Source organism: Leuresthes tenuis, unplaced genomic scaffold (assembly GCF_036924035.1).
Source record: "Leuresthes tenuis unplaced genomic scaffold, fLeuTen1.0.hap1 SCAF_23, whole genome shotgun sequence".
Classification (NCBI taxonomy): Eukaryota; Metazoa; Chordata; class Actinopteri; order Atheriniformes; family Atherinopsidae; genus Leuresthes; species Leuresthes tenuis.
This window is the reverse complement of record NW_027325377.1, coordinates 1,078,974-1,106,079: the sequence shown is the minus strand read 5'-3', so window position 1 is coordinate 1,106,079 and position 27,106 is coordinate 1,078,974. Positions and strand designations below refer to the sequence as shown.

Here is a 27,106-nt window from a genome sequence, read left to right as displayed (position 1 = left end):
TCTTCCAGGAGCTAAAACATCCTGCAGACCTTTCCGTTTTTAAAAAAAATCCTTAATGACATCATTGTAACCCCCCCACAACCTCCCCAAAGACCTTTAATAGTTCACCAACAGTGTTTACAGACCTTTGAAATGTCCCTAAAAACTGATTTCATCCATCAGGTTCCCTCAAAATCCAGCTCAGGAACATTTTGAACCACTCATAAACCCCCTAAAACTATCTTTAAGATCCCTTTCTGATACGGTTATTTAAAAAAATCCTTAATGACATCATTGTAACCCCCCCACAACCTCCTCAAAGACCTTTAATAGTTCACCAACAGTGTTTACAGACCTTTGAAATGTCCCTAAAAACTGATTTCATCCAATACTTCTGGGATTTTCTCATAAATCTTATCAGGTTCCCTCAAAATCACTCATAAACCCCCTAAAACTACCTTTAAGATCCCTTTCTGATGCCTCCAGCTGCCATAGAAACCCAAATAAAGGACTAATCTTCCATTATCTTCAAACTTTTGCGATCTTCCAGGAGCTAAAACATCCTGCAGACCTTTCCGTTTTTAAAAAAAAATCCTTAATGACATCATTGTAACCCCCCCACAACCTCCCCAAAGACCTTTAATAGTTCACCAACAGTGTTTACAGGCCTTTGAAATGTCCCAAAAACTTCTAAATTCTCCCAATTTCATCCAATACTTCTGTGATTTTCTCATAAATCTTATCAGGTTCCCTCAAAATCACTCATAAACCCCCTAAAACTACCTTTAAGATCCCTTTCTGATGCCTCCAGCTGCCATAGAAACCCAAATAAAGGACTAATCTTCCATTATCTTCAAACTTTTGCGATCTTCCAGGAGCTAAAACATCCTGCAGACCTTTCCGTTTTTAAAAAAAATCCTTAATGACATCATTGTAACCCCCCCACAACCTCCCCAAAGACCTTTAATAGTTCATCAACAGTGTTTACAGACCTTTGAAATGTCCCTAAAAACTGATTTCATCCAATACTTCTGTGATTTTCTCATAAATCTTATCAGGTTCCCTCAAAATCACTCATAAACCCCCTAAAACTACCTTTAAGATCCCTTTCTGATACGGTTATTTAAAAAGATCCTTAATGACATCATTGTAACCCCCCCACCACCTCCTCAAAGACCTTTAATAGTTCACCAACAGTGTTTACAGACCTTTGAAATGTCCCAAAAACTGATTTCATCCAATACTTCTGTGATTTCGTCATAAATCTTATCAGGTTCCCTCAAAATCACTCATAAACCCCCTAAAACTACCTTTAATATCCCCTTTCTGATGCCTCCAGCTGCCACAGAAACCCAAATAAAGGACTAATCTTCAAACTTTTGCGCTCTTCCAGGAGCTAAAACATCCTGCAGACCTTTCCGTTTTTAAAAAAAATCCTTAATGACATCATTGTAACCCCCCCACAACCTCCTCAAAGACCTTTAATAGTTCACCAACAGTGTTTACAGACCTTTGAAATGTCCCAAAAAACTTCTAAATTCTCCTGATTTCACCCAATACTTCTGTGATTTTCACATAAATCTTATCAGGTTCCCTCAAAATCACTCATAAACCCCCTAAAACTACCTTTAAGATCCCTTTCTGACACGGTTATTTAAAAAGATCCTTAATGACGTCATTGTAACCCCCCCACAACCTCCTCAAAGACCTTTAATAGTTCACCAACAGTGTTTACAGACCTTTGAAATGTCCCTAAAACTTCTAAATTCTCCCAATTTCATCCAATACTTCTGTGATTTTCTCATAAATCTTATCAGGTTCCCTCAAAATCCAGCTCAGGAACATTTTGAACCACTCATAAACCCCCTAAAACTACCTTTAATATCCCTTTCTGACACGGTTATTTAAAAAGATCCTTAATGACATCATTGTAACCCCCCCACAACCTCCTCAAAGACCTTTAATAGTTCACCAACAGTGTTTACAGACCTTTGAAATGTCCCTAAAAACTGATTTCATCCAATACTTCTCTGATTTCGTCATAAATCTTATCAGGTTCCCTCAAAAATCACTCATAAACCCCCTAAAACTACCTTTAAGATCCCTTTCTGATGCCTCCAGCTGCCATAGAAACCCAAATAAAAGACTAATCTTCACACTTTTGCGCTCTTCCAGGAGCTAAAACATCCTTTCCGTGACCCTGAGATCAGCTCCCAGCACAACACCCGAAACAAGTCAGAGCAAACAAAGCATCTGGATGCGGTTAGATTCCCTTCATCTTATCCCGGTGATACTTTGCTCTACTTCTGAGGAACAAAAGTTTCTACAAACACTTCAGATGTTTGTTTTCGTGGGAAAGAACCCGTTAAAGAGCCTGAAAATGATGCTTTGGTTTGAGCCAACGTCACATGTGGTTAAACAGCCTGTCAGCAGGGTCGCGCGCGGCTGTTAACCTCAGCGGCCCCGCGCACCTGTGGCCCACACCTGCAGCTGCCACCTGTTAGAAACACGTGGTTTCCCGGTCTTTTACGCGCTCTGTCTCGTGACTTCTGCTGTGCGTAAAGTGTTTGCGCCTCTTACCGATCGACACCAGCTTGATGTGCTCCCGCTCCAGGAACTCGAGCGCCACGGACACGTTCTCCAGCTTCATCTGTCGGAAGTTGGGCCTGGAGTGGTACTTTCTGTACATCTTCTTCTGGCTCAGCACCTCCAGCAGCCCGATCAGCTTCAGCCCGTCGCTCAGGTCCTTCTGCAGGTCGTTGATGCGCTTGTTGAGCACTTTCAGGTGCTCGTTGCACCACCTGGTGAAGGTGTTCTGCTGGATCTTCTTCCAGGGCGCGTCCTCGGCCAGGTCCTTCTCGGTGGCCGGCATCTCCTCCTCCTCCTCCTCGCCGAGGTCCCCGGTGCTGTGGTAGAACTGCTGCAGCTGCTGCGGCTCCAAGTAGCCGCTGTTGCTCATCATCGTGCCCCCCCCCCCCTTTTATAGCACAAAGCGGAGTGGGAAGAGAAGAAAGGGCAGGAAAAAGAGAAAGGAAGGACAAGAAGTGGAGCTGCAGGGGCAGTGCCAAGCCTGCTGGGAGGGTTTGCGTAAAGGGTGAGAGCGCGCGCTGCGCCCCGGCAGCAGATCCACAGTCACTTAATCCAGTCCGCGGGGTGACTCATGGACTCCTGCGGGCTCACAAGCATAGAAAGGTAGAGGTAGAGCAGGGAAAAGTGAAGACTTTGTTGTTCCTCCGGACTGACGCGGTCTTTGGTCCGGGAATGACGCGCAGACTGCGGCGCGGCGGCCTGGAGAGAGCAGGGACTGAGGGCGGAGGGGAAGGGCGCAGAGGTTTAAAAGGCTCGGCGTCACTCCGCTGGACTCCCAGGAATGCCCCCACCGTGACCATATCCATCTGCGGGTCGGGCATCCTCTAATCCCACCGAGATATGGGGGCCGCGGCTCATTGGTCCGCGGCGGGCCGGGAGGGCGGAGACAGTCCCGACCCCCCTCTTCCAGGACACCCCCCAGAGCAGGACGCGGGGCTCCGCGAACGCGGTGACACCTCCGGGTATTTATAGAGACACCAACGGGGGGACAAGCTCCGGGGTGGGGGGGTTCTCATAAACCGCAGAAAGCGTGTCGTCATCTGCGAGCAGCCAATCAGATCGCTGTCAAACGTCCAACTTTATGTCAACAGTGATGACGCGAAGCAGAAATACTTTAAATCACTTCAGTGTGAGTCAACTCTTAAAATGAAGCGTTTCATCACACTGAGGGTGAAAATAAAGCCCAATTCATTCAGTTACAGGCGTAAAAATAAGAGAAATTATATTTAAGGTCTGGGTTTAAAATAGGAGCTTATTTATGGCCACGAACTCCAGTGTGCGGCAGCAGCGCCCCCTGCTGTTGGTTTCCATGTCAAACACGCAGTTATGAACATATAAAACATATTAAACCTGAGGATGTTCAGAGAAACATTCAAACTTTAAAGGACCACTTTGACTCTTCTGTTTGTGCTCATATATTTTCTATTTATACATATTATATATTTTTTACTAAACTAATAAAATGGGATGGATTATGAACATTAAAACTCTATTTTGTAACATCTTAATAACCTGCACAGCTGTACTAACTGAGTGTGAACCGAACTATTATCATTAGCAGGATTTAATTTGCACAATAATGACTTTTTAACCTGTTAAATACGTTTGATGGCTGAAGAAATGACTGTTGTGTCTATTGTTTGGAGCAGATTTGAACTTGAATATTTGTATAATTCTTAGTATGACTAATTATGACTAATCAAGATTTTATTTATCCATCTATTATTTGGACGTACCTTGAAAAGAAAACCATGAAATATTTGTTGTGTTTATATGACTTTAAGGCAGTTTTAAGGGATTTAAGGGTTTAGTTTCAGTTTGGTTCTGTCACAGTGACCCAGAGTCCCGACCATAACCTTTAAAGTGTCCTGATCAATAGTTCTGCAGCTTTCTGAAACCTTTAAAGTGTCCTGATCAACAGTTCTACAGATTTCTGTAACCTTTAAAGTGTCCTGATCAATAGTTCTGCAGCTTTCTGTAACCTTTAAAGTGTCCTGATCAACAGTTCTGCAGCTTTCTGAAACATTTAAAGTGTCCTGATCAATAGTTCTGCAGCTTTCTGTAACCTTTAAAGTGTCCTGATCAACAGTTCTACAGATTTCTGTAACCTTTAAAGTGTCCTGATCAATAGTTCTGCAGCTTTCTGTAACCTTTAAAGTGTCCTGATCAACAGTTCTGCAGCTTTCTGAAACATTTAAAGTGTCCTGATCAATAGTTCTGCAGCTTTCTGTAACCTTTAAAGTGTCCTGATCAACAGTTCTGCAGCTTTCTGACACCTTTAAAGTGTCCTGATCAACAGTTCTGCAGCTTTCTGAAACCTTTAAAGTGTCCTGATCAATAGTTCTGCAGCTTTCTGAAACCTTTAAAGTGTCCTGATCAATAGTTCTGCAGCTTTCTGTAACCTTTAAAGTGTCCTGATCAATAGTTCTGCAGCTTTCTGAAACCTTTAAAGTGTCCTGATCAATAGTTCTGCAGCTTTCTGAAACCTTTAAAGTGTCCTGATCAACAGTTCTGCAGCTTTCTGAAACCTTTAAAGTGTCCTGATCAATAGTTCTGCAGCTTTCTGTAACCTTTAAAGTGTCCTGATCAATAGTTCTGCAGCTTTCTGAAACCTTTAAAGTGTCCTGATCAATAGTTCTGCAGCTTTCTGAAACCTTTAAAGTGTCCTGATCAATAGTTCTGCAGCTTTCTGAAACCTTTAAAGTGTCCTGATCAATAGTTCTGCAGCTTTCTGAAACCTTTAAAGTGTCCTGATCAATAGTTCTGCAGCTTTCTGTAACCTTTAAAGTGTCCTGATCAACAGTTCTGCAGCTTTCTGAAACCTTTAAAGTGTCCTGATCAACAGTTCTGCAGCTTTCTGAAACCTTTAAAGTGTCCTGATCAACAGTTCTGCAGCTTTCTGAAACCTTTAAAGTGTCCTGATCAACAGTTCTGCAGCTTTCTGAAACCTTTAAAGTGTCCTGATCAATAGTTCTGCAGCTTTCTGAAACCTTTAAAGTGTCCTGATCAACAGTTCTGCAGCTTTCTGAAGCCTTTAAAGTGTCCTGATCAATAGTTCTGCAGCTTTCTGAAACCTTTAAAGTGTCCTGATCAATAGTTCTGCAGCTTTCTGAAACCTTTAAAGTGTCCTGATCAACAGTTCTACAGATTTCTGTAACCTTTAAAGTGTCCTGATCAATAGTTCTGCAGCTTTCTGTAACCTTTAAAGTGTCCTGATCAACAGTTCTGCAGCTTTCTGAAACATTTAAAGTGTCCTGATCAATAGTTCTGCAGCTTTCTGTAACCTTTAAAGTGTCCTGATCAATAGTTCTGCAGCTTTCTGTAACCTTTAAAGTGTCCTGATCAACAGTTCTGCAGCTTTCTGTAACCTTTAAAGTGTCCTGATCAATAGTTCTGCAGCTTTCTGAAACCTTTAAAGTGTCCTGATCAATAGTTCTGCAGCTTTCTGAAACCTTTAAAGTGTCCTGATCAACAGTTCTGCAGCTTTCTGAAACATTTAAAGTGTCCTGATCAATAGTTCTGCAGCTTTCTGTAACCTTTAAAGTGTCCTGATCAATAGTTCTGCAGCTTTCTGTAACCTTTAAAGTGTCCTGATCAACAGTTCTGCAGCTTTCTGAAACATTTAAAGTGTCCTGATCAATAGTTCTGCAGCTTTCTGTAACCTTTAAAGTGTCCTGATCAATAGTTCTGCAGCTTTCTGAAACCTTTAAAGTGTCCTGATCAACAGTTCTGCAGCTTTCTGAAACATTTAAAGTGTCCTGATCAATAGTTCTGCAGCTTTCTGTAACCTTTAAAGTGTCCTGATCAATAGTTCTGCAGCTTTCTGAAACCTTTAAAGTGTCCTGATCAACAGTTCTACAGATTTCTGTAACCTTTAAAGTGTCCTGATCAATAGTTCTGCAGCTTTCTGTAACCTTTAAAGTGTCCTGATCAATAGTTCTGCAGCTTTCTGTAACCTTTAAAGTGTCCTGATCAACAGTTCTGCAGCTTTCTGAAACCTTTAAAGTGTCCTGATCAACAGTTCTGCAGCTTTCTGAAACATTTAAAGTGTCCTGATCAATAGTTCTGCAGCTTTCTGTAACCTTTAAAGTGTCCTGATCAATAGTTCTGCAGCTTTCTGAAACCTTTAAAGTGTCCTGATCAATAGTTCTGCAGCTTTCTGAAACCTTTAAAGTGTCCTGATCAACAGTTCTGCAGCTTTCTGTAACCTTTAAAGTGTCCTGATCAACAGTTCTGCAGCTTTCTGAAACCTTTAAAGTGTCCTGATCAACAGTTCTGCAGCTTTCTGAAACCTTTAAAGTGTCCTGATCAACAGTTCTGCAGCTTTCTGACACCTTTAAAGTGTCCTGATCAACAGTTCTGCAGCTTTCTGAAACCTTTAAAGTGTCCTGATCAATAGTTCTGCAGCTTTCTGAAACCTTTAAAGTGTCCTGATCAATAGTTCTGCAGCTTTCTGTAACCTTTAAAGTGTCCTGATCAATAGTTCTGCAGCTTTCTGAAACCTTTAAAGTGTCCTGATCAATAGTTCTGCAGCTTTCTGAAACCTTTAAAGTGTCCTGATCAATAGTTCTGCAGCTTTCTGTAACCTTTAAAGTGTCCTGATCAATAGTTCTGCAGCTTTCTGAAACCTTTAAAGTGTCCTGATCAACAGTTCTGCAGCTTTCTGAAACCTTTAAAGTGTCCTGATCAACAGTTCTGCAGCTTTCTGAAACCTTTAAAGTGTCCTGATCAATAGTTCTGCAGCTTTCTGTAACCTTTAAAGTGTCCTGATCAACAGTTCTGCAGCTTTCTGAAACCTTTAAAGTGTCCTGATCAATAGTTCTGCAGCTTTCTGTAACCTTTAAAGTGTCCTGATCAACAGTTCTGCAGCTTTCTGTAACCTTTAAAGTGTCCTGATCAATAGTTCTGCAGCTTTCTGTAACCTTTAAAGTGTCCTGATCAACAGTTCTGCAGCTTTCTGTAACCTTTAAAGTGTCCTGATCAATAGTTCTGCAGATTTCTGTAACCTTTAAAGTGTCCTGATCAACAGTTCTGCAGCTTTCTGAAACCTTTAAAGTGTCCTGATCAATAGTTCTGCAGATTTCTGTAACCTTTAAAGTGTCCTGATCAATAGTTCTGCAGCTTTCTGAAACCTTTAAAGTGTCCTGATCAACAGTTCTGCAGCTTTCTGTAACCTTTAAAGTGTCCTGATCAATAGTTCTGCAGCTTTCTGTAACCTTTAAAGTGTCCTGATCAACAGTTCTGCAGCTTTCTGTAACCTTTAAAGTGTCCTGATCAATAGTTCTGCAGCTTTCTGAAACCTTTAAAGTGTCCTGATCAACAGTTCTGCAGCTTTCTGAAGCCTTTAAAGTGTCCTGATCAACAGTTCTGCAGCTTTCTGAAACCTTTAAAGTGTCCTGATCAACAGTTCTGCAGCTTTCTGAAGCCTTTAAAGTGTCCTGATCAATAGTTCTGCAGCTTTCTGAAACCTTTAAAGTGTCCTGATCAATAGTTCTGCAGCTTTCTGAAACCTTTAAAGTGTCCTGATCAACAGTTCTGCAGCTTTCTGAAACCTTTAAAGTGTCCTGATCAATAGTTCTGCAGCTTTCTGTAACCTTTAAAGTGTCCTGATCAATAGTTCTGCAGCTTTCTGAAACCTTTAAAGTGTCCTGATCAATAGTTCTGCAGCTTTCTGAAACCTTTAAAGTGTCCTGATCAATAGTTCTGCAGCTTTCTGAAACCTTTAAAGTGTCCTGATCAATAGTTCTGCAGCTTTCTGAAACCTTTAAAGTGTCCTGATCAATAGTTCTGCAGCTTTCTGTAACCTTTAAAGTGTCCTGATCAACAGTTCTGCAGCTTTCTGAAACCTTTAAAGTGTCCTGATCAACAGTTCTGCAGCTTTCTGAAACCTTTAAAGTGTCCTGATCAACAGTTCTGCAGCTTTCTGAAACCTTTAAAGTGTCCTGATCAACAGTTCTGCAGCTTTCTGAAACCTTTAAAGTGTCCTGATCAATAGTTCTGCAGCTTTCTGTAACCTTTAAAGTGTCCTGATCAACAGTTCTGCAGCTTTCTGTAACCTTTAAAGTGTCCTGATCAATAGTTCTGCAGCTTTCTGAAACCTTTAAAGTGTCCTGATCAATAGTTCTGCAGCTTTCTGAAACCTTTAAAGTGTCCTGATCAACAGTTCTACAGATTTCTGTAACCTTTAAAGTGTCCTGATCAATAGTTCTGCAGCTTTCTGTAACCTTTAAAGTGTCCTGATCAACAGTTCTGCAGCTTTCTGAAACATTTAAAGTGTCCTGATCAATAGTTCTGCAGCTTTCTGTAACCTTTAAAGTGTCCTGATCAATAGTTCTGCAGCTTTCTGTAACCTTTAAAGTGTCCTGATCAACAGTTCTGCAGCTTTCTGTAACCTTTAAAGTGTCCTGATCAATAGTTCTGCAGCTTTCTGAAACCTTTAAAGTGTCCTGATCAATAGTTCTGCAGCTTTCTGAAACCTTTAAAGTGTCCTGATCAACAGTTCTGCAGCTTTCTGAAACATTTAAAGTGTCCTGATCAATAGTTCTGCAGCTTTCTGTAACCTTTAAAGTGTCCTGATCAATAGTTCTGCAGCTTTCTGTAACCTTTAAAGTGTCCTGATCAACAGTTCTGCAGCTTTCTGAAACCTTTAAAGTGTCCTGATCAACAGTTCTACAGATTTCTGTAACCTTTAAAGTGTCCTGATCAATAGTTCTGCAGCTTTCTGTAACCTTTAAAGTGTCCTGATCAATAGTTCTGCAGCTTTCTGTAACCTTTAAAGTGTCCTGATCAACAGTTCTGCAGCTTTCTGAAACCTTTAAAGTGTCCTGATCAACAGTTCTGCAGCTTTCTGAAACATTTAAAGTGTCCTGATCAACAGTTCTGCAGCTTTCTGAAACCTTTAAAGTGTCCTGATCAACAGTTCTGCAGCTTTCTGACACCTTTAAAGTGTCCTGATCAACAGTTCTGCAGCTTTCTGAAACCTTTAAAGTGTCCTGATCAATAGTTCTGCAGCTTTCTGAAACCTTTAAAGTGTCCTGATCAATAGTTCTGCAGCTTTCTGTAACCTTTAAAGTGTCCTGATCAATAGTTCTGCAGCTTTCTGAAACCTTTAAAGTGTCCTGATCAATAGTTCTGCAGCTTTCTGAAACCTTTAAAGTGTCCTGATCAATAGTTCTGCAGCTTTCTGTAACCTTTAAAGTGTCCTGATCAATAGTTCTGCAGCTTTCTGAAACCTTTAAAGTGTCCTGATCAACAGTTCTGCAGCTTTCTGAAACCTTTAAAGTGTCCTGATCAACAGTTCTGCAGCTTTCTGAAACCTTTAAAGTGTCCTGATCAATAGTTCTGCAGCTTTCTGTAACCTTTAAAGTGTCCTGATCAACAGTTCTGCAGCTTTCTGTAACCTTTAAAGTGTCCTGATCAATAGTTCTGCAGCTTTCTGTAACCTTTAAAGTGTCCTGATCAACAGTTCTGCAGCTTTCTGTAACCTTTAAAGTGTCCTGATCAATAGTTCTGCAGATTTCTGTAACCTTTAAAGTGTCCTGATCAACAGTTCTGCAGCTTTCTGAAACCTTTAAAGTGTCCTGATCAATAGTTCTGCAGATTTCTGTAACCTTTAAAGTGTCCTGATCAATAGTTCTGCAGCTTTCTGAAACCTTTAAAGTGTCCTGATCAACAGTTCTGCAGCTTTCTGTAACCTTTAAAGTGTCCTGATCAATAGTTCTGCAGCTTTCTGTAACCTTTAAAGTGTCCTGATCAACAGTTCTGCAGCTTTCTGTAACCTTTAAAGTGTCCTGATCAATAGTTCTGCAGCTTTCTGAAACCTTTAAAGTGTCCTGATCAACAGTTCTGCAGCTTTCTGTAACCTTTAAAGTGTCCTGATCAATAGTTCTGCAGCTTTCTGTAACCTTTAAAGTGTCCTGATCAACAGTTCTGCAGCTTTCTGTAACCTTTAAAGTGTCCTGATCAATAGTTCTGCAGCTTTCTGAAGCCTTTAAAGTGTCCTGATCAACAGTTCTGCAGCTTTCTGAAACCTTTAAAGTGTCCTGATCAACAGTTCTGCAGCTTTCTGAAGCTCTTTCACAGTTTTTCTTTGGACGTTTCACTCATTTTCAAACATTTGAGGAAACTGGACCAGTGGAGGACAAAAGAAGAAGTGTCAGGCCTAAAAAACTATCTCCAGCAGATGAACAGGATCTGAAAGTGATGTCCTTAAGAAAGAGGAAAAAATCCAGCTGTGACCTGACAGGACCTGAGAGATGCATCTGGACCTTCAGCTGATCCATCTACTGTTGGCCCAAGCCTCATCAGAAATGGGCTCCATGGAAGGGTGGCTGTCAAGAAGCCGTTCTTAAGGAAGGGAAACAGGGAGAAAAGGCTGAGCTGTGCCAAATGACACAAGAAGTGGACTGAAAATCAGTGGCAACAGGTCTTATGGAGGGATGAATCCTCCCCAGAGCCCGGACCTCAACATTATTGAAGCAGTGTGGGATCATCTGACAGAGAACGGAACAAAAGGCAGCCCACATCCAAAGAAGAGCTTTGGGATGTCCTTCAAGAAGCCTGGAGAACTATTCCTGAAGACTCCTTAAAGAAATGACAGAAAGCTTGTCTCAGAGGGTTCAGGCTGTGTTGGAGAATAAAGGAGCTCAGACCAGAGATTCACTTTAAAGCTGCTGAGAACTGATAAAAAACTCTGTTTCTGCCTCAGATTCTGGGTTTATGTTCATGTTTGATCATGTTTCAGTGAATCTCTGCAGCTGCTTCCTGGTTTTATATAAAATGTAGCAGAAATTAAGCTGATCAGGACTTCATTTAACTTAACTTTAGCTTCGTTGAACTGTTCTGTGAAGTGGCAGCATGTAAATTTAAAAAAGCAGGGGCCCCAGGATCGAGCCTTGAGGGACACCACTGTTTGTTTTTTTGCTCTCGTCGTGATATTTGTGCAGACATATAGAGAATAATGAATAAAAAACTCTGTTTCTGCCTCAGATTCTGGGTTTATGTTCATGTTTGAACATGTTTCAGTGAATCTCTGCAGCTGCTTCCTGGTTTTATGGAAATATAAACTAATATAGAGACTCTCCAGTGTTTCTGATCTTCAAGCAAATCAAACAAAGTTAGAAAACACTGAGAAGCTTTGAAGGTTTTACTGATGGAGTACGTTTGAAATGTGGTTCCATTAAAAACTAAACACATCTTACAGTAATAATGATGGAGTGTGAATTTAGGAAATAACAAACAGAAGGAAATGAAACAAATTAAAAAACACTTTTCTTATAATGACATTGAATTGAAACAGTTTTCTTAAAAAGTAAAAATGCACCAACGGTGTTGAACTTTAATGTCAAACTGCTGGATGTTTCCAGGACTTTCACATCTGGTTCATCTGGTCCATCAGTCAGGTTGGAAAACCACTGAGATCAGCTGGATGTTATTAAAAATACTGTGAATTACCGGTGAATTACACTGCAACACATCCGGTGAGGTCCACCCAACCTCCAGAGTCATAAATCCGGTTCAGGAGCTTCTGATTTCCCAGTTAAAATGCTGCTGAATCACTTAATCTCAAATGTTTACAGCACAGCAGGAAGCAGAAGCTCAAAACCCTTTCTTCTCTCTTAAATCAGTGTAAACCTTTAGGTAAACCTTTTCCCTTTCAGAACACATTTTGCATTAGTTTAATTCAACCTTCTGCTGTGAGTTTTCATCATCAGGTGGAGATCCACAGGCAGGAGAAGCTTAAATCTACAGGCTTCAGTTTAGCTGCTACTGAGAAGGAAGCAGCACTCGTAAACCCACCCATTAAACTAAATTATCAATTCTGGATCGGCTAAAATCAACAGATGAAGGTAAAAATAACTCCAAATGTAACAGAAATAGTTAAACTGATGCAGGCGAGAGTGTCAAAGCATTGAAGAGGAGCTACGATAAGGCACTGGTCCAGGAGGACCTCAGGAGGACCTCAGGAGGACCTCAGGTGGGCCTCAGGTGGACCTCAGGTGGACCTCAGATGGACCTCAGGTGGACCTCAGGTGGACCTCAGGAGGACCTCAGGTGGACCTCAGGTGGACCTCAGGTGTGGACCTCAGGTGGACCTCAGATGGACCTCAGGAGGACCTCAGGAGGAGCTCAGGAGGACCTCAGGTGGGCCTCAGATGGACCTCAGGTGGACCTCAGGAGGACCTCAGGTGTGGACCTCAGGTGGACCTCAGGTGGACCTCAGGTGGGCCTCAGGTGGACCTCAGGTGGACCTCAGGTGGACCTCAGGTGGGCCTCAGGTGGACCTCAGGAGGAGCTCAGGAGGACCTCAGGTGGACCTCAGGTGGAGCTCAGGTGGACCTCAGGTGGACCTCAGATGGACCTCAGGTGTGGACCTCAGATGGACCTCAGGTGGACCTCAGGTGTGGACCTCAGGTGGACCTCAGGTGTGGACCTCAGGTGGACCTCAGATGGACCTCAGGTGGAGCTCAGGTGGACCTCAGGTGGACCTCAGGTGGACCTCAGATGGACCTCAGGTGGAGCTCAGGTGGACCTCAGGTGGACCTCAGATGGACCTCAGGTGGAGCTCAGGTGGACCTCAGATGGACCTCAGGTGGAGCTCAGGTGGGCCTCAGATGGACCTCAGGTGGGCCTCAGGTGGGCCTCAGATGGACCTCAGGTGGGCCTCAGGTGGACCTCAGGTGGAGCTCAGGTGGACCTCAGGTGGACCTCAGATGGACCTCAGGTGTGGACCTCAGATGGACCTCAGGTGGACCTCAGGTGTGGACCTCAGGTGGACCTCAGGTGTGGACCTCAGGTGGACCTCAGATGGACCTCAGGTGGACCTCAGGAGGAGCTCAGGAGGACCTCAGGTGGGCCTCAGATGGACCTCAGGTGGACCTCAGGAGGACCTCAGGTGTGGACCTCAGGTGGACCTCAGGTGGACCTCAGGTGGGCCTCAGGTGGACCTCAGGTGTGGACCTCAGGTGGACCTCAGGTGGACCTCAGGTGGGCCTCAGATGGACCTCAGGTGGGCCTCAGGTGGACCTCAGGTGTGGACCTCAGATGGACCTCAGGTGGACCTCAGGTGTGGACCTCAGGTGGACCTCAGGTGTGGACCTCAGGTGGGCCTCAGGTGGACCTCAGGTGGACCTCAGGAGGACCTCAGGTGGACCTCAGGTGGGCCTCAGATGGACCTCAGGTGGGCCTCAGGTGGACCTCAGGTGTGGACCTCAGATGGACCTCAGGTGGACCTCAGGTGTGGACCTCAGGTGGACCTCAGGTGTGGACCTCAGGTGGACCTCAGATGGACCTCAGGTGGAGCTCAGGTGGACCTCAGGTGGACCTCAGGTGGACCTCAGATGGACCTCAGGTGGACCTCAGATGGACCTCAGGTGGAGCTCAGGTGGACCTCAGATGGACCTCAGGTGGAGCTCAGGTGGGCCTCAGATGGACCTCAGGTGGGCCTCAGGTGGACCTCAGGTGGACCTCAGGTGGACCTCAGATGGACCTCAGGTGTACCTCAGGAGGACCTCAGGTGGACCTCAGGAGGACCTCAGGTGGACCTCAGGTGGACCTCAGGTGGACCTCAGGGACTCTGCCCAGCCACCTGGATGTAGACCTCGGCCCAGGAGACGAAGCGTGGGCGACGGCGGACCCTCCTCTTGGTGTTGTGTTTGGGGTTCCTCTGGTACATGTCTGCAGAGAGGAAGAGGAAAACCTTCACCACAGAGAAAGAAAGGAGCCATTAAATCTTTGGGCTCGGACATTTGCTCTGAAACGGCCGGCCCACCTGTGACAGGACGCTGTACCTTTAAAGCTGATGACGTACTGCCTCTGGCCTTTCACCAGTTGGACCTCAGCTGTTCTGTCCGACAGGAACGCCTCCTCCAAAGTCTGTGATGTCACTGATGTGGAGCGCTGCTTCTCATCCTGAGGGAGGCATGACATTTACAACCAGGACTCCCAAACTGCGGAGGAACCAGCAGTGCAACTCACCAGCTGACCGTACTCCACCCAGTTCCCGTGGTCGCCCTTGTAGTACCACCGCCACTGAGTCGTCAGGCTGTAGTGAGGCGGCTTCGTCACCGAGGAGACGGTAGAGAGACGGCGAACAGGCAGCGACTTCCACGTCATGGTCAGGAAGTCCACGGGCTGAAGTTCGCTGCTGAAACACACAGAAGAACCCGTTCAGAGGGATCTTCGTCACCTCCAAGCTGCCCTGAGGCGAGGCTAATCACCTGTGCGCCTTCGCCGGGTCGCAGAAATCTCGCTCGATGTCCTCGTTGTGCTGCAGGTCAGTCCAGGTGGTGCCATCCAACACCTCCCACTTGTAAGGAAGGTGGAAGTGAACCCGGTTACACGCGACTACGTGAACACACAAAGCACACAATGTTTTAACAACTTGGTCCAGTTCAACGCTGGACTGAAGGAACTGAGCCACAAAGAGGATCAGTTCCAACTCTCAGAGCCTGAACTTCAGAGCAGGGAAATGGAAGCATCTGAGAAATAACTCCTCATGGTTTATTTACTGATTTATTTCTTCCTTTAGCAGCAGCTAACGCTAACAGCTTAGCTAATGAAATAACTCCTCATGGTTTATTTACCGATTTATTTCTTCCTTTAGCAGCAGCTAACGCTAACAGCTTAGCTAATGAAATAACTCCTCATGGTTTATTTACTGATTTATTTCTTCCTTTAGCAGCAGCTAACGCTAACAGCTTAGCTAATGAAATAACTCCTCATGGTTTATTTACTGATTTATTTCTTCCTTTAGCAGCAGCTAACGCTAACAGCTTAGCTAATGAAGATGAGATACACCAACTTCTAAGGAGTTACTGCTGTTCCTTCCTGGAAACAAGATGAACATTATTATTATTATTATGAACATTATAGGTCTCCAGATATGTTACATTATCGGCATGTTTCTGATAAAGATGGAGGTCTCCAGGTACAACTGTTTAATGAGGTTAATATATCCAAAATGTTTAAACGCAGTAATTAACGGTTCACATGCATTACTACGAGTTACGCTGTGCACATCTCCGGCTTGGTCCATCACTGCTGATGAGAAAGCATTGTTTGGTAGCATCTGCTGCTAACTTACAGCTAACTGCTAACTTACAGCTAACTGCTAACTCAATTTGCTAGCATCTGCTGCTAAAGCAGACCTCACCAGAAGGGCAAACTTTCTTAGTCTCCACCCTGAAAACGTTATGGTGTTTTTCCCCCCTCTTTTCCCTCTTTTCTGTCTTCTCAAACCCCAGCTGGTCAAGGCGGATGGCCACCCTTCCTGGTTCTGGTTCTGCCAGAGGTTTCTTCCTGTTAAAAGGGAGTCGTTCCTTTCCACAGTTGCCACAGGCACGCTCAGGACGGGAGATTGGACTGAAGACACGTTTCGGTGCAATCTGTTGATTTCCTTAGCTAGGATATTATTTTTTGAATTGGCTCTATAAGAATTAATTGGATCATGATTACAATGAATTGAATTCCAATTGGCTTGAATTGGACTATATTACTTAAGTGCCTTGAGATGACAATTGTTGTAATCTGGCGCTATATAAATAAAATTGAATTGAATTGAATTGAATTGAAAACAGACTGTTAACAAAGAGGTGTTGAAACAGATAAAGAGAACTCACTGTGGAACTTGCAGCTGTTTCTGATGAAGTGAAGACAGATCTCTATCTCAGCTGTCTGAGGGGATTTACAGGGAGAATCTGTGTCCATATCTGAGAAAAATTAATCAACAGAAAGATGGTCATCTCAGAGAAATGTTGCACAAAAAAAAAAAAAAACGAGACCATCTCATTTGTTTCATTTCCTAAAATGCAACTGGAGGAAGGAAAAGGAGGAGCTAAGGTGAGCTCATGTTTAGCATCTTCATTTTAAGATCTTTTCTGGAAATGCTGGTTTAGCTGTGAGTCAGAATATTTCATATTCATGGACCAATAAGCTCATGTTCATAGGACAGTTTTCTCATATTTGTGAAACAGTCATGTTATGTCTATATGAGACAGTTTGCTCTTATTTTTGGTGTTTTTTTCATAAACATGTGATTTCAATTAATTTCCTCATATTCACAAGACGATGCTTTCATGTACATAAGACAGTTTTCTCATATTTGTTGGACAGTTTTCTTATATTCATTGGACAGTTTTCTCACATTTATTAGACGGTTTTCTCATATTTGTTGGACAGTTTTCTCATATTAATTCAACCTTTGTCTCATACTTGGGTGACATTTTTTCACCTTTATTCAACTGTTTTTTTTTACTTTTTTCAACTATTTTCTCTAATTTATTGGACAATTTTCTCTAATTTAAAGCAAAGTTTTCTCAGATTTAGGAAATAGTTTTATTATAATTATGGGATGGTTTCTCATATGTGTGAGAAAGGTCTTTCACATTTACACTCCTGTATGCAGAACTGGTGAAATCTCCTATTTCTTGATTTTTTTGGTTCAATATAATAATCGTCAGATTGAAGACACACAAAGGTAGATTCTACCCTGTGACCCCTGAGGAAAAAGATGTACATGAGACAGTTTTCTCATATTTATTGGACAGTTTTCTCATGTTTATAGGACAGTTTTCTCATATTTGTGAAACAGTCATGTTATGTCTATATGAGACAGTTTGCTCTTATTTTTGGTGTTTTTTTCATAAACATGTGATTTCAATTAATTTCCTCATATTCAGAAGACGATTCTTTCATGTATATAAGACAGTTTTCTCATATTAATTCAACCTTTGTCTCATACTTGGGTGAAATTTTTTCACCTTTATTCAACTGTTTTTTAAACTTTTTTCAACTATTTTCTCTCATTTATTGGACAATTTTCTCTAATTTAAAGCAAAGTTTTCTCAGATTTAGGAAATAGTTTTAGTATAATTATGGGATGGTTTCTCATATGTGTGAGAAAGGTCTTTCACATTTACACTCCTGTATGGAGAACTGGTGAAATCTCCTATTTCTTGATTTTTTTGGTTCAATATAATAATCGTCAGATTGAAGACACACAAAGGTAGATTTTACACTGTGACCCCTGAGGAAAAAGATGTACATGAGACAGTTTTCTCATATTTATTGGACAGTTTTCTCATGTTTATAGGACAGTTTTCTCATATTTGTGAAACAGTCATGTTATGTCTATATGAGACAGTTTGCTCTTATTTTTTGGTGTTTTTTTTCATTAACATGTGATTTCAATTAATTTCCTCATATTCACAAGACGATTCTTTCATGTACATGACACAGTTTTCTCATATTTATCGGACAGTTTTCTGATATTTATTGGACAGTTTTCTCATATTTGTTGGACGGTTTTCTCATATTTGGAGGACAGTTTTCTCACATTGATTGGACAGTTTTCTCATATTTGTTGGACAGTTTTCTCACATTAATTCAATCTTTGTCTCATATCTGGGTGACATTTTTTCACCTTTATTTTTTTACTATTTTTAACTATTTTCTCTAATTCAGTGGACAATTTTCTCTAATTTAAAGCAAAGTTTTCTCAGATTTATGAAATGGTTTTATTATAATTATGGGATGGGAAAAAGAAGTGTAAGTGGACCAGAGGAGCACATGTGCTCTGCAGCATACCAGAGGCTTTATTCCCAGCAGCAACAGTGAGGTGATGGATGTTCCTGTAGATTAAGGGCAGATTTTTAATGATGTCCACACTCAGACTTCTTTTCTCCAGCATTCTCAAGCCATGTTCATCAATGGCGTGATGTCGTTTACAGTTGCGTCCAAACATGCAGTCGCCCCGAACAAAGTGCTGACACAGGTGCACTTTGGTGCAGTCGCTCTGGAAGGTGCAGCAGCCGTGAGGACCGGAGCCTTTGTTATAGTGCAAACACACCTAAAGAGAAGTTAAGAAGATGGTGGAAAACATGAAGAAACATTCATTCATCTGAAGAGGAGATGATTAGGACTCCTCTGCGTTTCCTAGTTCAGCTTCTTAGAAAGCAAACATGAAAGTATTAAGGTAAGAAGCTCACACTAACATCTTTTCAACATATAGAAGGTTGTAGATCTTTAATAATGAGTAAATCTAAATATCAGGCGAAAATCTGCTTTAGAAATGTTTAGAACCTGAGTTTTACTTTACCTCAGCAGACTTTCCTCAGGTGACACTTTTTATTTATTTAGTTTTTTTTCTTTTGCATTTATTTTCTTTTGTTTTTTCTTTTGCATTCATTTTCTTTTGTTTTTTCTTTTGCATTTATTTTCTTTTGCATTCATTTTTTTTGTTTTTTCTTTTTCATTCATTTTCTTTTGTTTTTTCTTTTGCATTAATTTTCTTTTGTTTTTTCTTTTGCATTAATTTTCTTTTGTTTTTTCTTTTGCATTAATTTTCTTTTGTTTTTTCTTTAGCATTTATTTTCTTTTGTTTTTTCTTTTGCATTTATTTTCTTTTGTTTTTTCTTTCTTCATCCGTTTCTTCTTCTCTGGACTTGGCTTACTTACTGTGGAACAGCCTTTGTATCCTGACACTGTTAAACTTTAGCTAATCTGGTCCGTCTGTCTCCAGCAAAGAAAAGAAACAGCGACGTCAGATTCAAAGCTTGTTTGTCGGGTTAGTCAAACCCTTCAAATCTGTCGGAGTCAGCATCTGATGAATCTTCCCTCCTCATGAGGAGCTTCATCACATTTAAACTGTTGTGTCCTAACATGCAAACAGTTTCAGGCTCTTTTGTGTCCCTGGAAACTGAAACTCAGGCAGAAGTAATAATATATGAACAGAACCAAGAGTTCAAACTAATTCAGGGTAAAGACATAAAATTTAAATAAAACAGAAAATATGAACAACAGTTCAGGGGAACCTGAGCTTATTTAACTGACTATGAGACTTCTGAAGGTAATTAGCACCAAGTCTAAAAAAGTCTGCCTCATTTATCTCAATCAGACTTCAGAAAATGTTGTCAAACTGTAGAAAAAGGGCAGGATGGCCTCTGAAGTCCGTTACCTCGGGCAGCAGCGCCGGGTCGTTCTGCAGCAGCAGCAGGAACAGCTCGTCCTCCTTCAGCTCGTGCAGCGTGCAGTCTCTCAGTAATCCATAGTTATGATCAGATCTGATGTCGTGGGAGAATTTGCACGGTTTCCTGCGATGAACAACAACGTGGTTTTGTATTAACAGACAACAACTTTTTTATCTGCTGTCTGCTGTGGTCGACCTGCCTCAGGGTTCACCTGCTGAAAACAGGTGCTTCCCATCCTCAGAACTGCTTTTTCTGCTGGAATCTCAGTCTGTCTCTCTGACATTTCAACATGGATCATCACCTCCAACTTAACCTCTAAAACTGAGCTGCTGGTCTTCCCAGCCAAACCAACCAAACACCACAGCATCTACATCCAAACTGAATCTCTTGCTCCATCAAAGGTTGCTACAAACTTGGGTGTCATGATTGATGACCAACTAACCTTCAAAGATCCCGTTACCTCGGTTGCTCGTTCAGCCGCTTTGCATTACTGAACATAAGAAAGATCAGACCATACCTGACCCAACATGCCCCCCAGCTCCTGCTGCAGGCCATGGTCATCTCCCACCTTCACTACTGCAACGCTCTCCTAACTGGTTTCCTAACTGGTCTCCTAACTGGTCTCCTAACTGGTTTCCTAACTGGTTTCCTAACTGGTTTCCTAACTGCTCTCCTAACTGCTCTCCTAACTGGTTTCCTAACTGGTCTCCTAACTGGTTTCCTAACTGGTTTCCTAACTGGTTTCCTAACTGGTCTCCTAACTGGTCTCCTAACTGCTCTCCTAACTGGTTTCCTAACTGGTCTCCTAACTGGTTTCCTAACTGGTTTCCTAACTGGTTTCCTAACTGGTTTCCTAACTGGTCTCCTAACAGGTTTCCTAACTGGTCTCCTAACTGGTTTCCTAACTGGTTTCCTAACTGGTCTCCTAACTGGTTTCCTAACTGGTCTCCTAACTGGTTTCCTAACTGGTCTCCTAACTGGTTTCCTAACTGCTCTCCTAACTGGTTTCCTAACTGGTCTCCTAACTGCTCTCCTAACTGGTTTCCTAACTGGTTTCCTAACTGGTTTCCTAACTGGTCTCCTAACTGGTCTCCTAACTGGTCTCCTAACTGGTTTCCTAACTGGTTTCCTAACTGGTCTCCTAACTGCTCTCCTAACTGCTCTCCTAACTGGTCTCCTAACTGGTTTCCTAACTGGTTTCCTAACTGGTCTCCTAACTGGTCTCCTAACAGGTTTCCTAACTGGTTTCCTAACTGCTCTCCTAACTGGTTTCCTAACTGGTTTCCTAACTGGTCTCCTAACTGGTTTCCTAACTGGTCTCCTAACTGGTTTCCTAACTGCTCTCCTAACTGGTTTCCTAACTGGTTTCCTAACTGGTCTCCTAACTGGTTTCCTAACTGGTTTCCTAACTGGTCTCCTAACTGGTCTCCTAACTGCTCTCATAACTGGTCTCCTAACTGGTTTCCTAACTGGTCTCCTAACTGGTCTCCAGCCTGTGAAACCTCTGCAGATGGTCCAGAACGCGGCGGTGCGTCTGGTCTTGGATCAGCCTAAAAGAACACGTCCCCCCTCTGTTCATTGAGCTCCTCTGGCTGCCCTTAGCCGCCAGCATCAGATCCAAGTCCCTGATGTTAGCTACAAAGAGCTTAATGGAACGGCTCCATCTGCTTGAATGCTCTTGCAAAGGCTTCTGTCCCAACTGGGTCCCTCCGTTGGTCCCAGGATTGTCGTCTAGCAGCTCCTACACCACGCCTAAGACAATCCAAACTCTGTTCATGTGTCGTCCCACGATGGTGGAATGAGCTACCGAGCGCTACCAGAACAGGGGCGTCCCTGTCTATCTTCAAGAAGCTCCTGAAAACCCAGCTCTTCAGAGAGCATCTCCTATCCCAGCACTTACCTTGTACTTCCCTCCCCCCTCTATCTCTGACCTTTATCTTTCTGCACTTCCTTCTATGCCTGCACCCTAACTCTACTCTGTCCCCTCTGACAGAGTCGGACTCCTGGGTTCCTTCTATGTAGCTTATTGTTAGCTTTTTATAAAGCTGTTATATCTTCATTTGTAAGTCGCTTTGGATAAAAGCGTCTGATAAATACAGAAACATAAACACTGCTCCTGAAGAAGCTCCTAAAGAAGCTGCTAAAGAAGCTGCTAAAGAAGCTCCTAAAGAAGCTCCTGAAGAAGCTGCTAAAGAAGCTCCTGAAGAAGCTGCTAAAGAAGCTGCTAAAGAAGCTACTAAAGAAGCTCCTAAAGAAGCTGCTAAAGAAGCTGTTAAAGAAGCTGCTAAAGAAGCTGCTAAAGATGCTCCTAAAGAAGCTGCTAAAGAAGCTGCTAAAGAAGCTCCTGAAGAAGCTCCTAAAGAAGCTGCTAAAGATGCTCCTAAAGAAGCTGCTAAAGAAGCTGCTAAAGAAGCTACTAAAGAAGCTCCTGAAGAAGCTGCTAAAGAAGCTGCTAAAGAAGCTGCTAAAGAAGCTGCTAAAGAAGCTCCTAAAGAAGCTGCTAAAGAAGCTACTAAAGAAGCTCCTGAAGAAGCTGCTAAAGAAGCTGCTAAAGAAGCTCCTAAAGAAGCTGCTAAAGAAGCTCCTAAAGAAGTTCCTAAAGAAGCTCCTAAAGAAGCTCCTAAAGTTAACACATAACCGGTGAAGCTAGCTTGCTAACAATGGATTTAATTGTCTTCAGTGTGTGGATCAGAGTCTTTACATCAGTGTTTAGGGTCAGTCGGTCAGTATTTTGGCTGCTTAGCGTCACATTCAGGGTAAAATAACGCAGTTAACTGCTTTTCCTTTTGGTCTAATGAAGCTGTTCGGAGGGCTGACATCACTGCTCATCAAGGGTCATTCCACAGCTGGGGAAACGTTAAACCTCCAGAAACCATGGGCTGGACGAGAAGTCCTTAGTTTTGTTCTCACTGCAGGATGAAACGCATCAAACCTTCGTATCGTGAGCAGAAGCCATAGAAATTATAGCTCCTGATTTCATTCCTCCTTCACTGGGGCCCAGTTAAGAGACCCCAGGTCTCCTCTGAGGGCGACCATTAGGGCTGTGAACAAGCCCAGGAGAAATAAGCTCTCTGTTTATGGTCATTATTGTGCTGACTCAGCTGGATTTAGCCTCAGAAACCACATCTAATGCCTCCTGTAAAGTGAGAAAAATCCACTAAATAAGATGGATTATTCTGATAGTAACCAGTTAAGATTCATGACAAATGATTTCATATTTAAATTGAGGTTTAAGTTGAAGAATCTGTTTAATAAAACGTTTCTGTGAGAGTTTAAGGTTAAAATCAGCAGTTGAAACTTCATTAATACCCATATTTTCAAGGTTAAAACTGAAAATGTTCAGGTTCCCACAGCTTCTTCCACCTTTCAGCAGATACAGTTTCAGCTTTTAATCAAAAACAAACCTTCGTATCGTGAGCATCTCCCAGTCCCTGTAATTCCCTCTACTCCTTCTGTACACTGGTGGTTTATTGCTAGCTTTGAGCTGTCATGTTATGTCCTCATTTGTAAGTTGCTTTGGATAAAAGCAGAAACAGAACAACATGACATCAACAGCTTCCTCTGTGCAGAGGGTGGAGACTGCAGGTAACAACATGCAAATACACCTGAACTGAGAAGCACTAAAGGGAACCTGTCATGATTTCAATCTCTGCCCCGAAATCTAATAAAGAAGTGAGTATTTCTTAGTTCAGATCCCTGCTAAGGGATTTAGCTGCTAAAGAAGCTCCTAAAGAAGCTGCTAAAGAAGCTGCTAAAGAAGCTGCTAAAGAAGCTGCTAAAGAAGCTCCTAAAGAAGCTCCTAAAGAAGCTGCTAAAGAAGCTGCTAAAGAAGCTCCTAAAGAAGCTCCTAAAGAAGCTCCTAAAGAAGCTCCTAAAGAAGCTCCTAAAGAAGCTCCTAAAGTCAACACAAAAACGGTGAAGCTAGCTTGCTAACAATGGATTTAATTGTCTTAAGTGTGTGGATCAGAGTCTTTACATCAGTGTTTAGGGTCAGTCGGTCAGTATTTTGGCTGCTTAGCGTCACATTCAGGGTAAAATAACGCAGTTAACTGCTTTTCCTTTTGGTCTAATGAAGCTGTTCGGAGGGCTGACATCACTGCTCATCAAGGGTCATTCCACAGCTGGGGAAACGTTAAACCTCCAGAAACCATGGGCTGGACGAGAAGTCCTTAGTTTTGTTCTCACTGCAGGATGAAACGCATCAAACCTTCGTATCGTGAGCAGAAGCCATAGAAATTATAGCTCCTGATTTCATTCCTCCTTCACTGGGGCCCAGTTAAGAGACCCCAGGTCTCCTCTGAGGGCGACCATTAGGGCTGTGAAGAAGCCCAGGAGAAATAAGCTCTCTGTTTATGGTCATTATTGTGCTGACTCAGCTGGATTTAGCCTCAGAAACCACATCTAATGCCTCCTGTAAAGTGAGAAAAATCCACTAAATAAGATGGATTATTCTGATAGTAACCAGTTAAGATTCATGACAAATGATTTCATATTTCAAATTTAAGTTGAAGAATCTGTTTAATAAAACGTTTCTGTGAGAGTTTAAGGTTAAAATCAGCAGTTGAAACTTCATTAATACCCATATTTTCAAGGTTAAAACTGAAAATGTTCAGGTTCCCACAGCTTCTTCCACCTTTCAGCAGATACAGTTTCAGCTTTTAATCAAAAACAAACCTTCGTATCGTGAGCATCTCTGACCCTGTAATTCCCTCTACTCCTTCTGTACACTGGTGGTTTATTGCTAGCTTTGAGCTGTCATGTCCTCATTTGTAAGTTGCTTTGGATAAAAGCAGAAACAGAACAACATGACATCAACAGCTTCCTCTGTGCAGAGGGTGGAGACTGCAGGTAACAACATGCAAATACACCTGAACTGAGAAGCACGGAAGGGAACCTGTCATGATTTCAATCTGCCCAGAAATCTAATAAAGAAGTGAGTATTTCTTAGTTCAGATCCCTGCTAAGGGATTTAGCTGCTAAAGAAGCTGCTAAAGAAGCTCCTAAAGAAGCTGCTAAAGAAGCGGCTAAAGAAGCTGCTAAAGAAGCTGCTAAAGAAGCTCCTAAAGAAGTTCCTAAAGAAGCTGCTAAAGAAGCTCCTAAAGAAGCTGCTAAAGAAGCTGCTAAAGAAGCTGCTAAAGAAGCTGCTAAAGAAGCTCCTAAAGAAGCTCCTAAAGAAGCTGCTAAAGAAGCTGCTAAAGAAGCTGCTAAAGAAGCTCCTAAAGAAGCTGCTAAAGAAGCTGCTAAAGAAGCTCCTAAAGAAGTTCCTAAAGAAGCTCCTAAAGAAGCTCCTAAAGTCAACACAAAAACGGTGAAGCTAGCTTGCTAACAATGGATTTAATTGTCTTAAGTGTGTGGATCAGAGTCTTTACATCAGTGTTTAGGGTCAGTCGGTCAGTACTTTGGCTGCTTAGCGTCACATTCAGGGTAAAATAACGCAGTTAACTGCTTTTCCTTTTGGTCTAATGAAGCTGTTCGGAGGGCTGACATCACTGCTCATCAAGGGTCATTCCACAGCTGGGGAAACGTTAAACCTCCAGAAACCATGGGCTGGACGAGAAGTCCTTAGTTTTGTTCTCACTGCAGGATGAAACGCATCAAACCTTCGTATCGTGAGCAGAAGCCATAGAAATTATAGCTCCTGATTTCATTCCTCCTTCACTGGGGCCCAGTTAAGAGACCCCAGGTCTCCTCTGAGGGCGACCATTAGGGCTGTGAACAAGCCCAGGAGAAATAAGCTCTCTGTTTATGGTCATTATTGTGCTGACTCAGCTGGATTTAGCCTCAGAAACCACATCTAATGCCTCCTGTAAAGTGAGAAAAATCCACTAAATAAGATGGATTATTCTGATAGTAACCAGTTAAGATTCATGACAAATGATTTCATATTTAAATTGAGGTTTAAGTTGAAGAATCTGTTTAATAAAACGTTTCTGTGAGAGTTTAAGGTTAAAATCAGCAGTTGAAACTTCATTAATACCCATATTTTCAAGGTTAAAACTGAAAATGTTCAGGTTCCCACAGCTTCTTCCACCTTTCAGCAGATACAGTTTCAGCTTTTAATCAAAAACAAACCTTCGTATCGTGAGCATCTCCCAGTCCCTGTAATTCCCTCTACTCCTTCTGTACACTGGTGGTTTATTGCTAGCTTTGAGCTGTCATGTTATGTCCTCATTTGTAAGTTGCTTTGGATAAAAGCAGAAACAGAACAACATGACATCAACAGCTTCCTCTGTGCAGAGGGTGGAGACTGCAGGTAACAACATGCAAATACACCTGAACTGAGAAGCACTAAAGGGAACCTGTCATGATTTCAATCTCTGCCCCGAAATCTAATAAAGAAGTGAGTATTTCTTAGTTCAGATCCCTGCTAAGGGATTTAGCTGCTAAAGAAGCTCCTAAAGAAGCTGCTAAAGAAGCTGCTAAAGAAGCTGCTAAAGAAGCTGCTAAAGAAGCTCCTAAAGAAGCTCCTAAAGAAGCTGCTAAAGAAGCTGCTAAAGAAGCTCCTAAAGAAGCTCCTAAAGAAGCTCCTAAAGAAGCTCCTAAAGAAGCTCCTAAAGTCAACACAAAAACGGTGAAGCTAGCTTGCTAACAATGGATTTAATTGTCTTAAGTGTGTGGATCAGAGTCTTTACATCAGTGTTTAGGGTCAGTCGGTCAGTATTTTGGCTGCTTAGCGTCACATTCAGGGTAAAATAACGCAGTTAACTGCTTTTCCTTTTGGTCTAATGAAGCTGTTCGGAGGGCTGACATCACTGCTCATCAAGGGTCATTCCACAGCTGGGGAAACGTTAAACCTCCAGAAACCATGGGCTGGACGAGAAGTCCTTAGTTTTGTCAATCTCTGCCCCGAAATCTAATAAAGAAGTCAGTATTTCTTAGTTCAGATCCCTGTATTTGGTCCAACTCCTCAGTTTTAGCGGCACTGAGCTTTTCCAAACTGCCTCAAACACCCAGGATGAGGAGCCAGATGCTCACAACTGTCCCCAAAATAAAAAGCAGGCCTTTACCCCCACAAAATGACAAAATGACAGTTATAAAGAGCCTAATCTTCATTCTGATGACTCATCAGTTCTAACAGGAGACACAAATGTTGAGTAACACTAAAAAAAATCACGTTTTTAAGTTCAACTTCTTCTCTAAAACTCGTTTCAGGTCCAGTGTGGTATGTTTGGTTCGGGGGTTCAGAGGTATCTGAAGTTAAAGACACGCCTGAGCAGCAGGAACATTGGATTTCAGTAAATTCTCCCCTAGTTCTATAACAAACCCAATAAAAAAAACCCAGCAGCAGGTCGCAGATCGCTTTTCTTTGCAGGTTTCTTTTCTCTGGAAATCAAAACTCACCAGAAGGGGACGTGTTTCGTGACGTCACCGTGACGTACGACAACAGGTACAAAGAGTTTGTCAACAAGTTTCATCCCAGCTGGAGTTTTTTTTATTGATAATGTTCGGAACATCGGCCCGGTGGGACCCGGTTCCGGACGGGACCCGGTTCCGGACGGGATCCGGTTCCGGACGGGACCAGCCCGCGCTCTTCTTCACGTTCCTTTAACTTTCGTTTTCTTCACTGCGTC

General features: G+C 42.5%; 2 protein-coding genes across 9 annotated transcripts in view; both read right to left on the bottom strand.

The window, feature by feature from the left end:
• LOC140282617 (filamin-C-like) overlaps nt 1–3,361 on the bottom strand; it is a 123,898-nt gene extending 120,537 nt beyond the window's left edge. For all 6 annotated transcript variants that reach the window (XM_072377112.1, XM_072377113.1, XM_072377116.1 and 3 more), the window contains exon 1: nt 2,560–3,361. In XM_072377112.1, coding sequence (XP_072233213.1) covers nt 2,560–2,941 — 382 coding nt within the window. In that variant the 5' untranslated portion in view covers nt 2,942–3,361. The remainder of the gene's footprint in view (nt 1–2,559) is intronic.
• A 10,700-nt stretch (nt 3,362–14,061) lies between these two features.
• The window catches only part of LOC140283047 (protein mono-ADP-ribosyltransferase PARP12-like), a 13,726-nt gene continuing 681 nt past the window's right edge, over nt 14,062–27,106 (bottom strand). Inside the window, exons 1-8 of one of the 3 annotated variants that reach the window (XM_072377683.1) lie at nt 26,877–26,990; nt 19,523–19,658; nt 18,154–18,415; nt 16,188–16,277; nt 14,787–14,913; nt 14,545–14,713; nt 14,358–14,478; nt 14,081–14,244 (exon numbers count right to left, since the gene is read on the bottom strand). In XM_072377683.1, the coding sequence (XP_072233784.1) occupies nt 14,135–14,244; nt 14,358–14,478; nt 14,545–14,713; nt 14,787–14,913; nt 16,188–16,277; nt 18,154–18,415; nt 19,523–19,658; nt 26,877–26,989 (1,128 nt within the window). In that variant the 5' untranslated portion in view covers nt 26,990 and the 3' untranslated portion in view covers nt 14,081–14,134. Of the gene's footprint in view, nt 14,245–14,357; nt 14,479–14,544; nt 14,714–14,786; nt 14,914–16,187; nt 16,278–18,153; nt 18,416–19,522; nt 19,659–26,876; nt 26,991–27,106 lie in introns of those variants that run through there. The other 2 variants (XM_072377681.1, XM_072377682.1) reach the window with 2 other exon arrangements.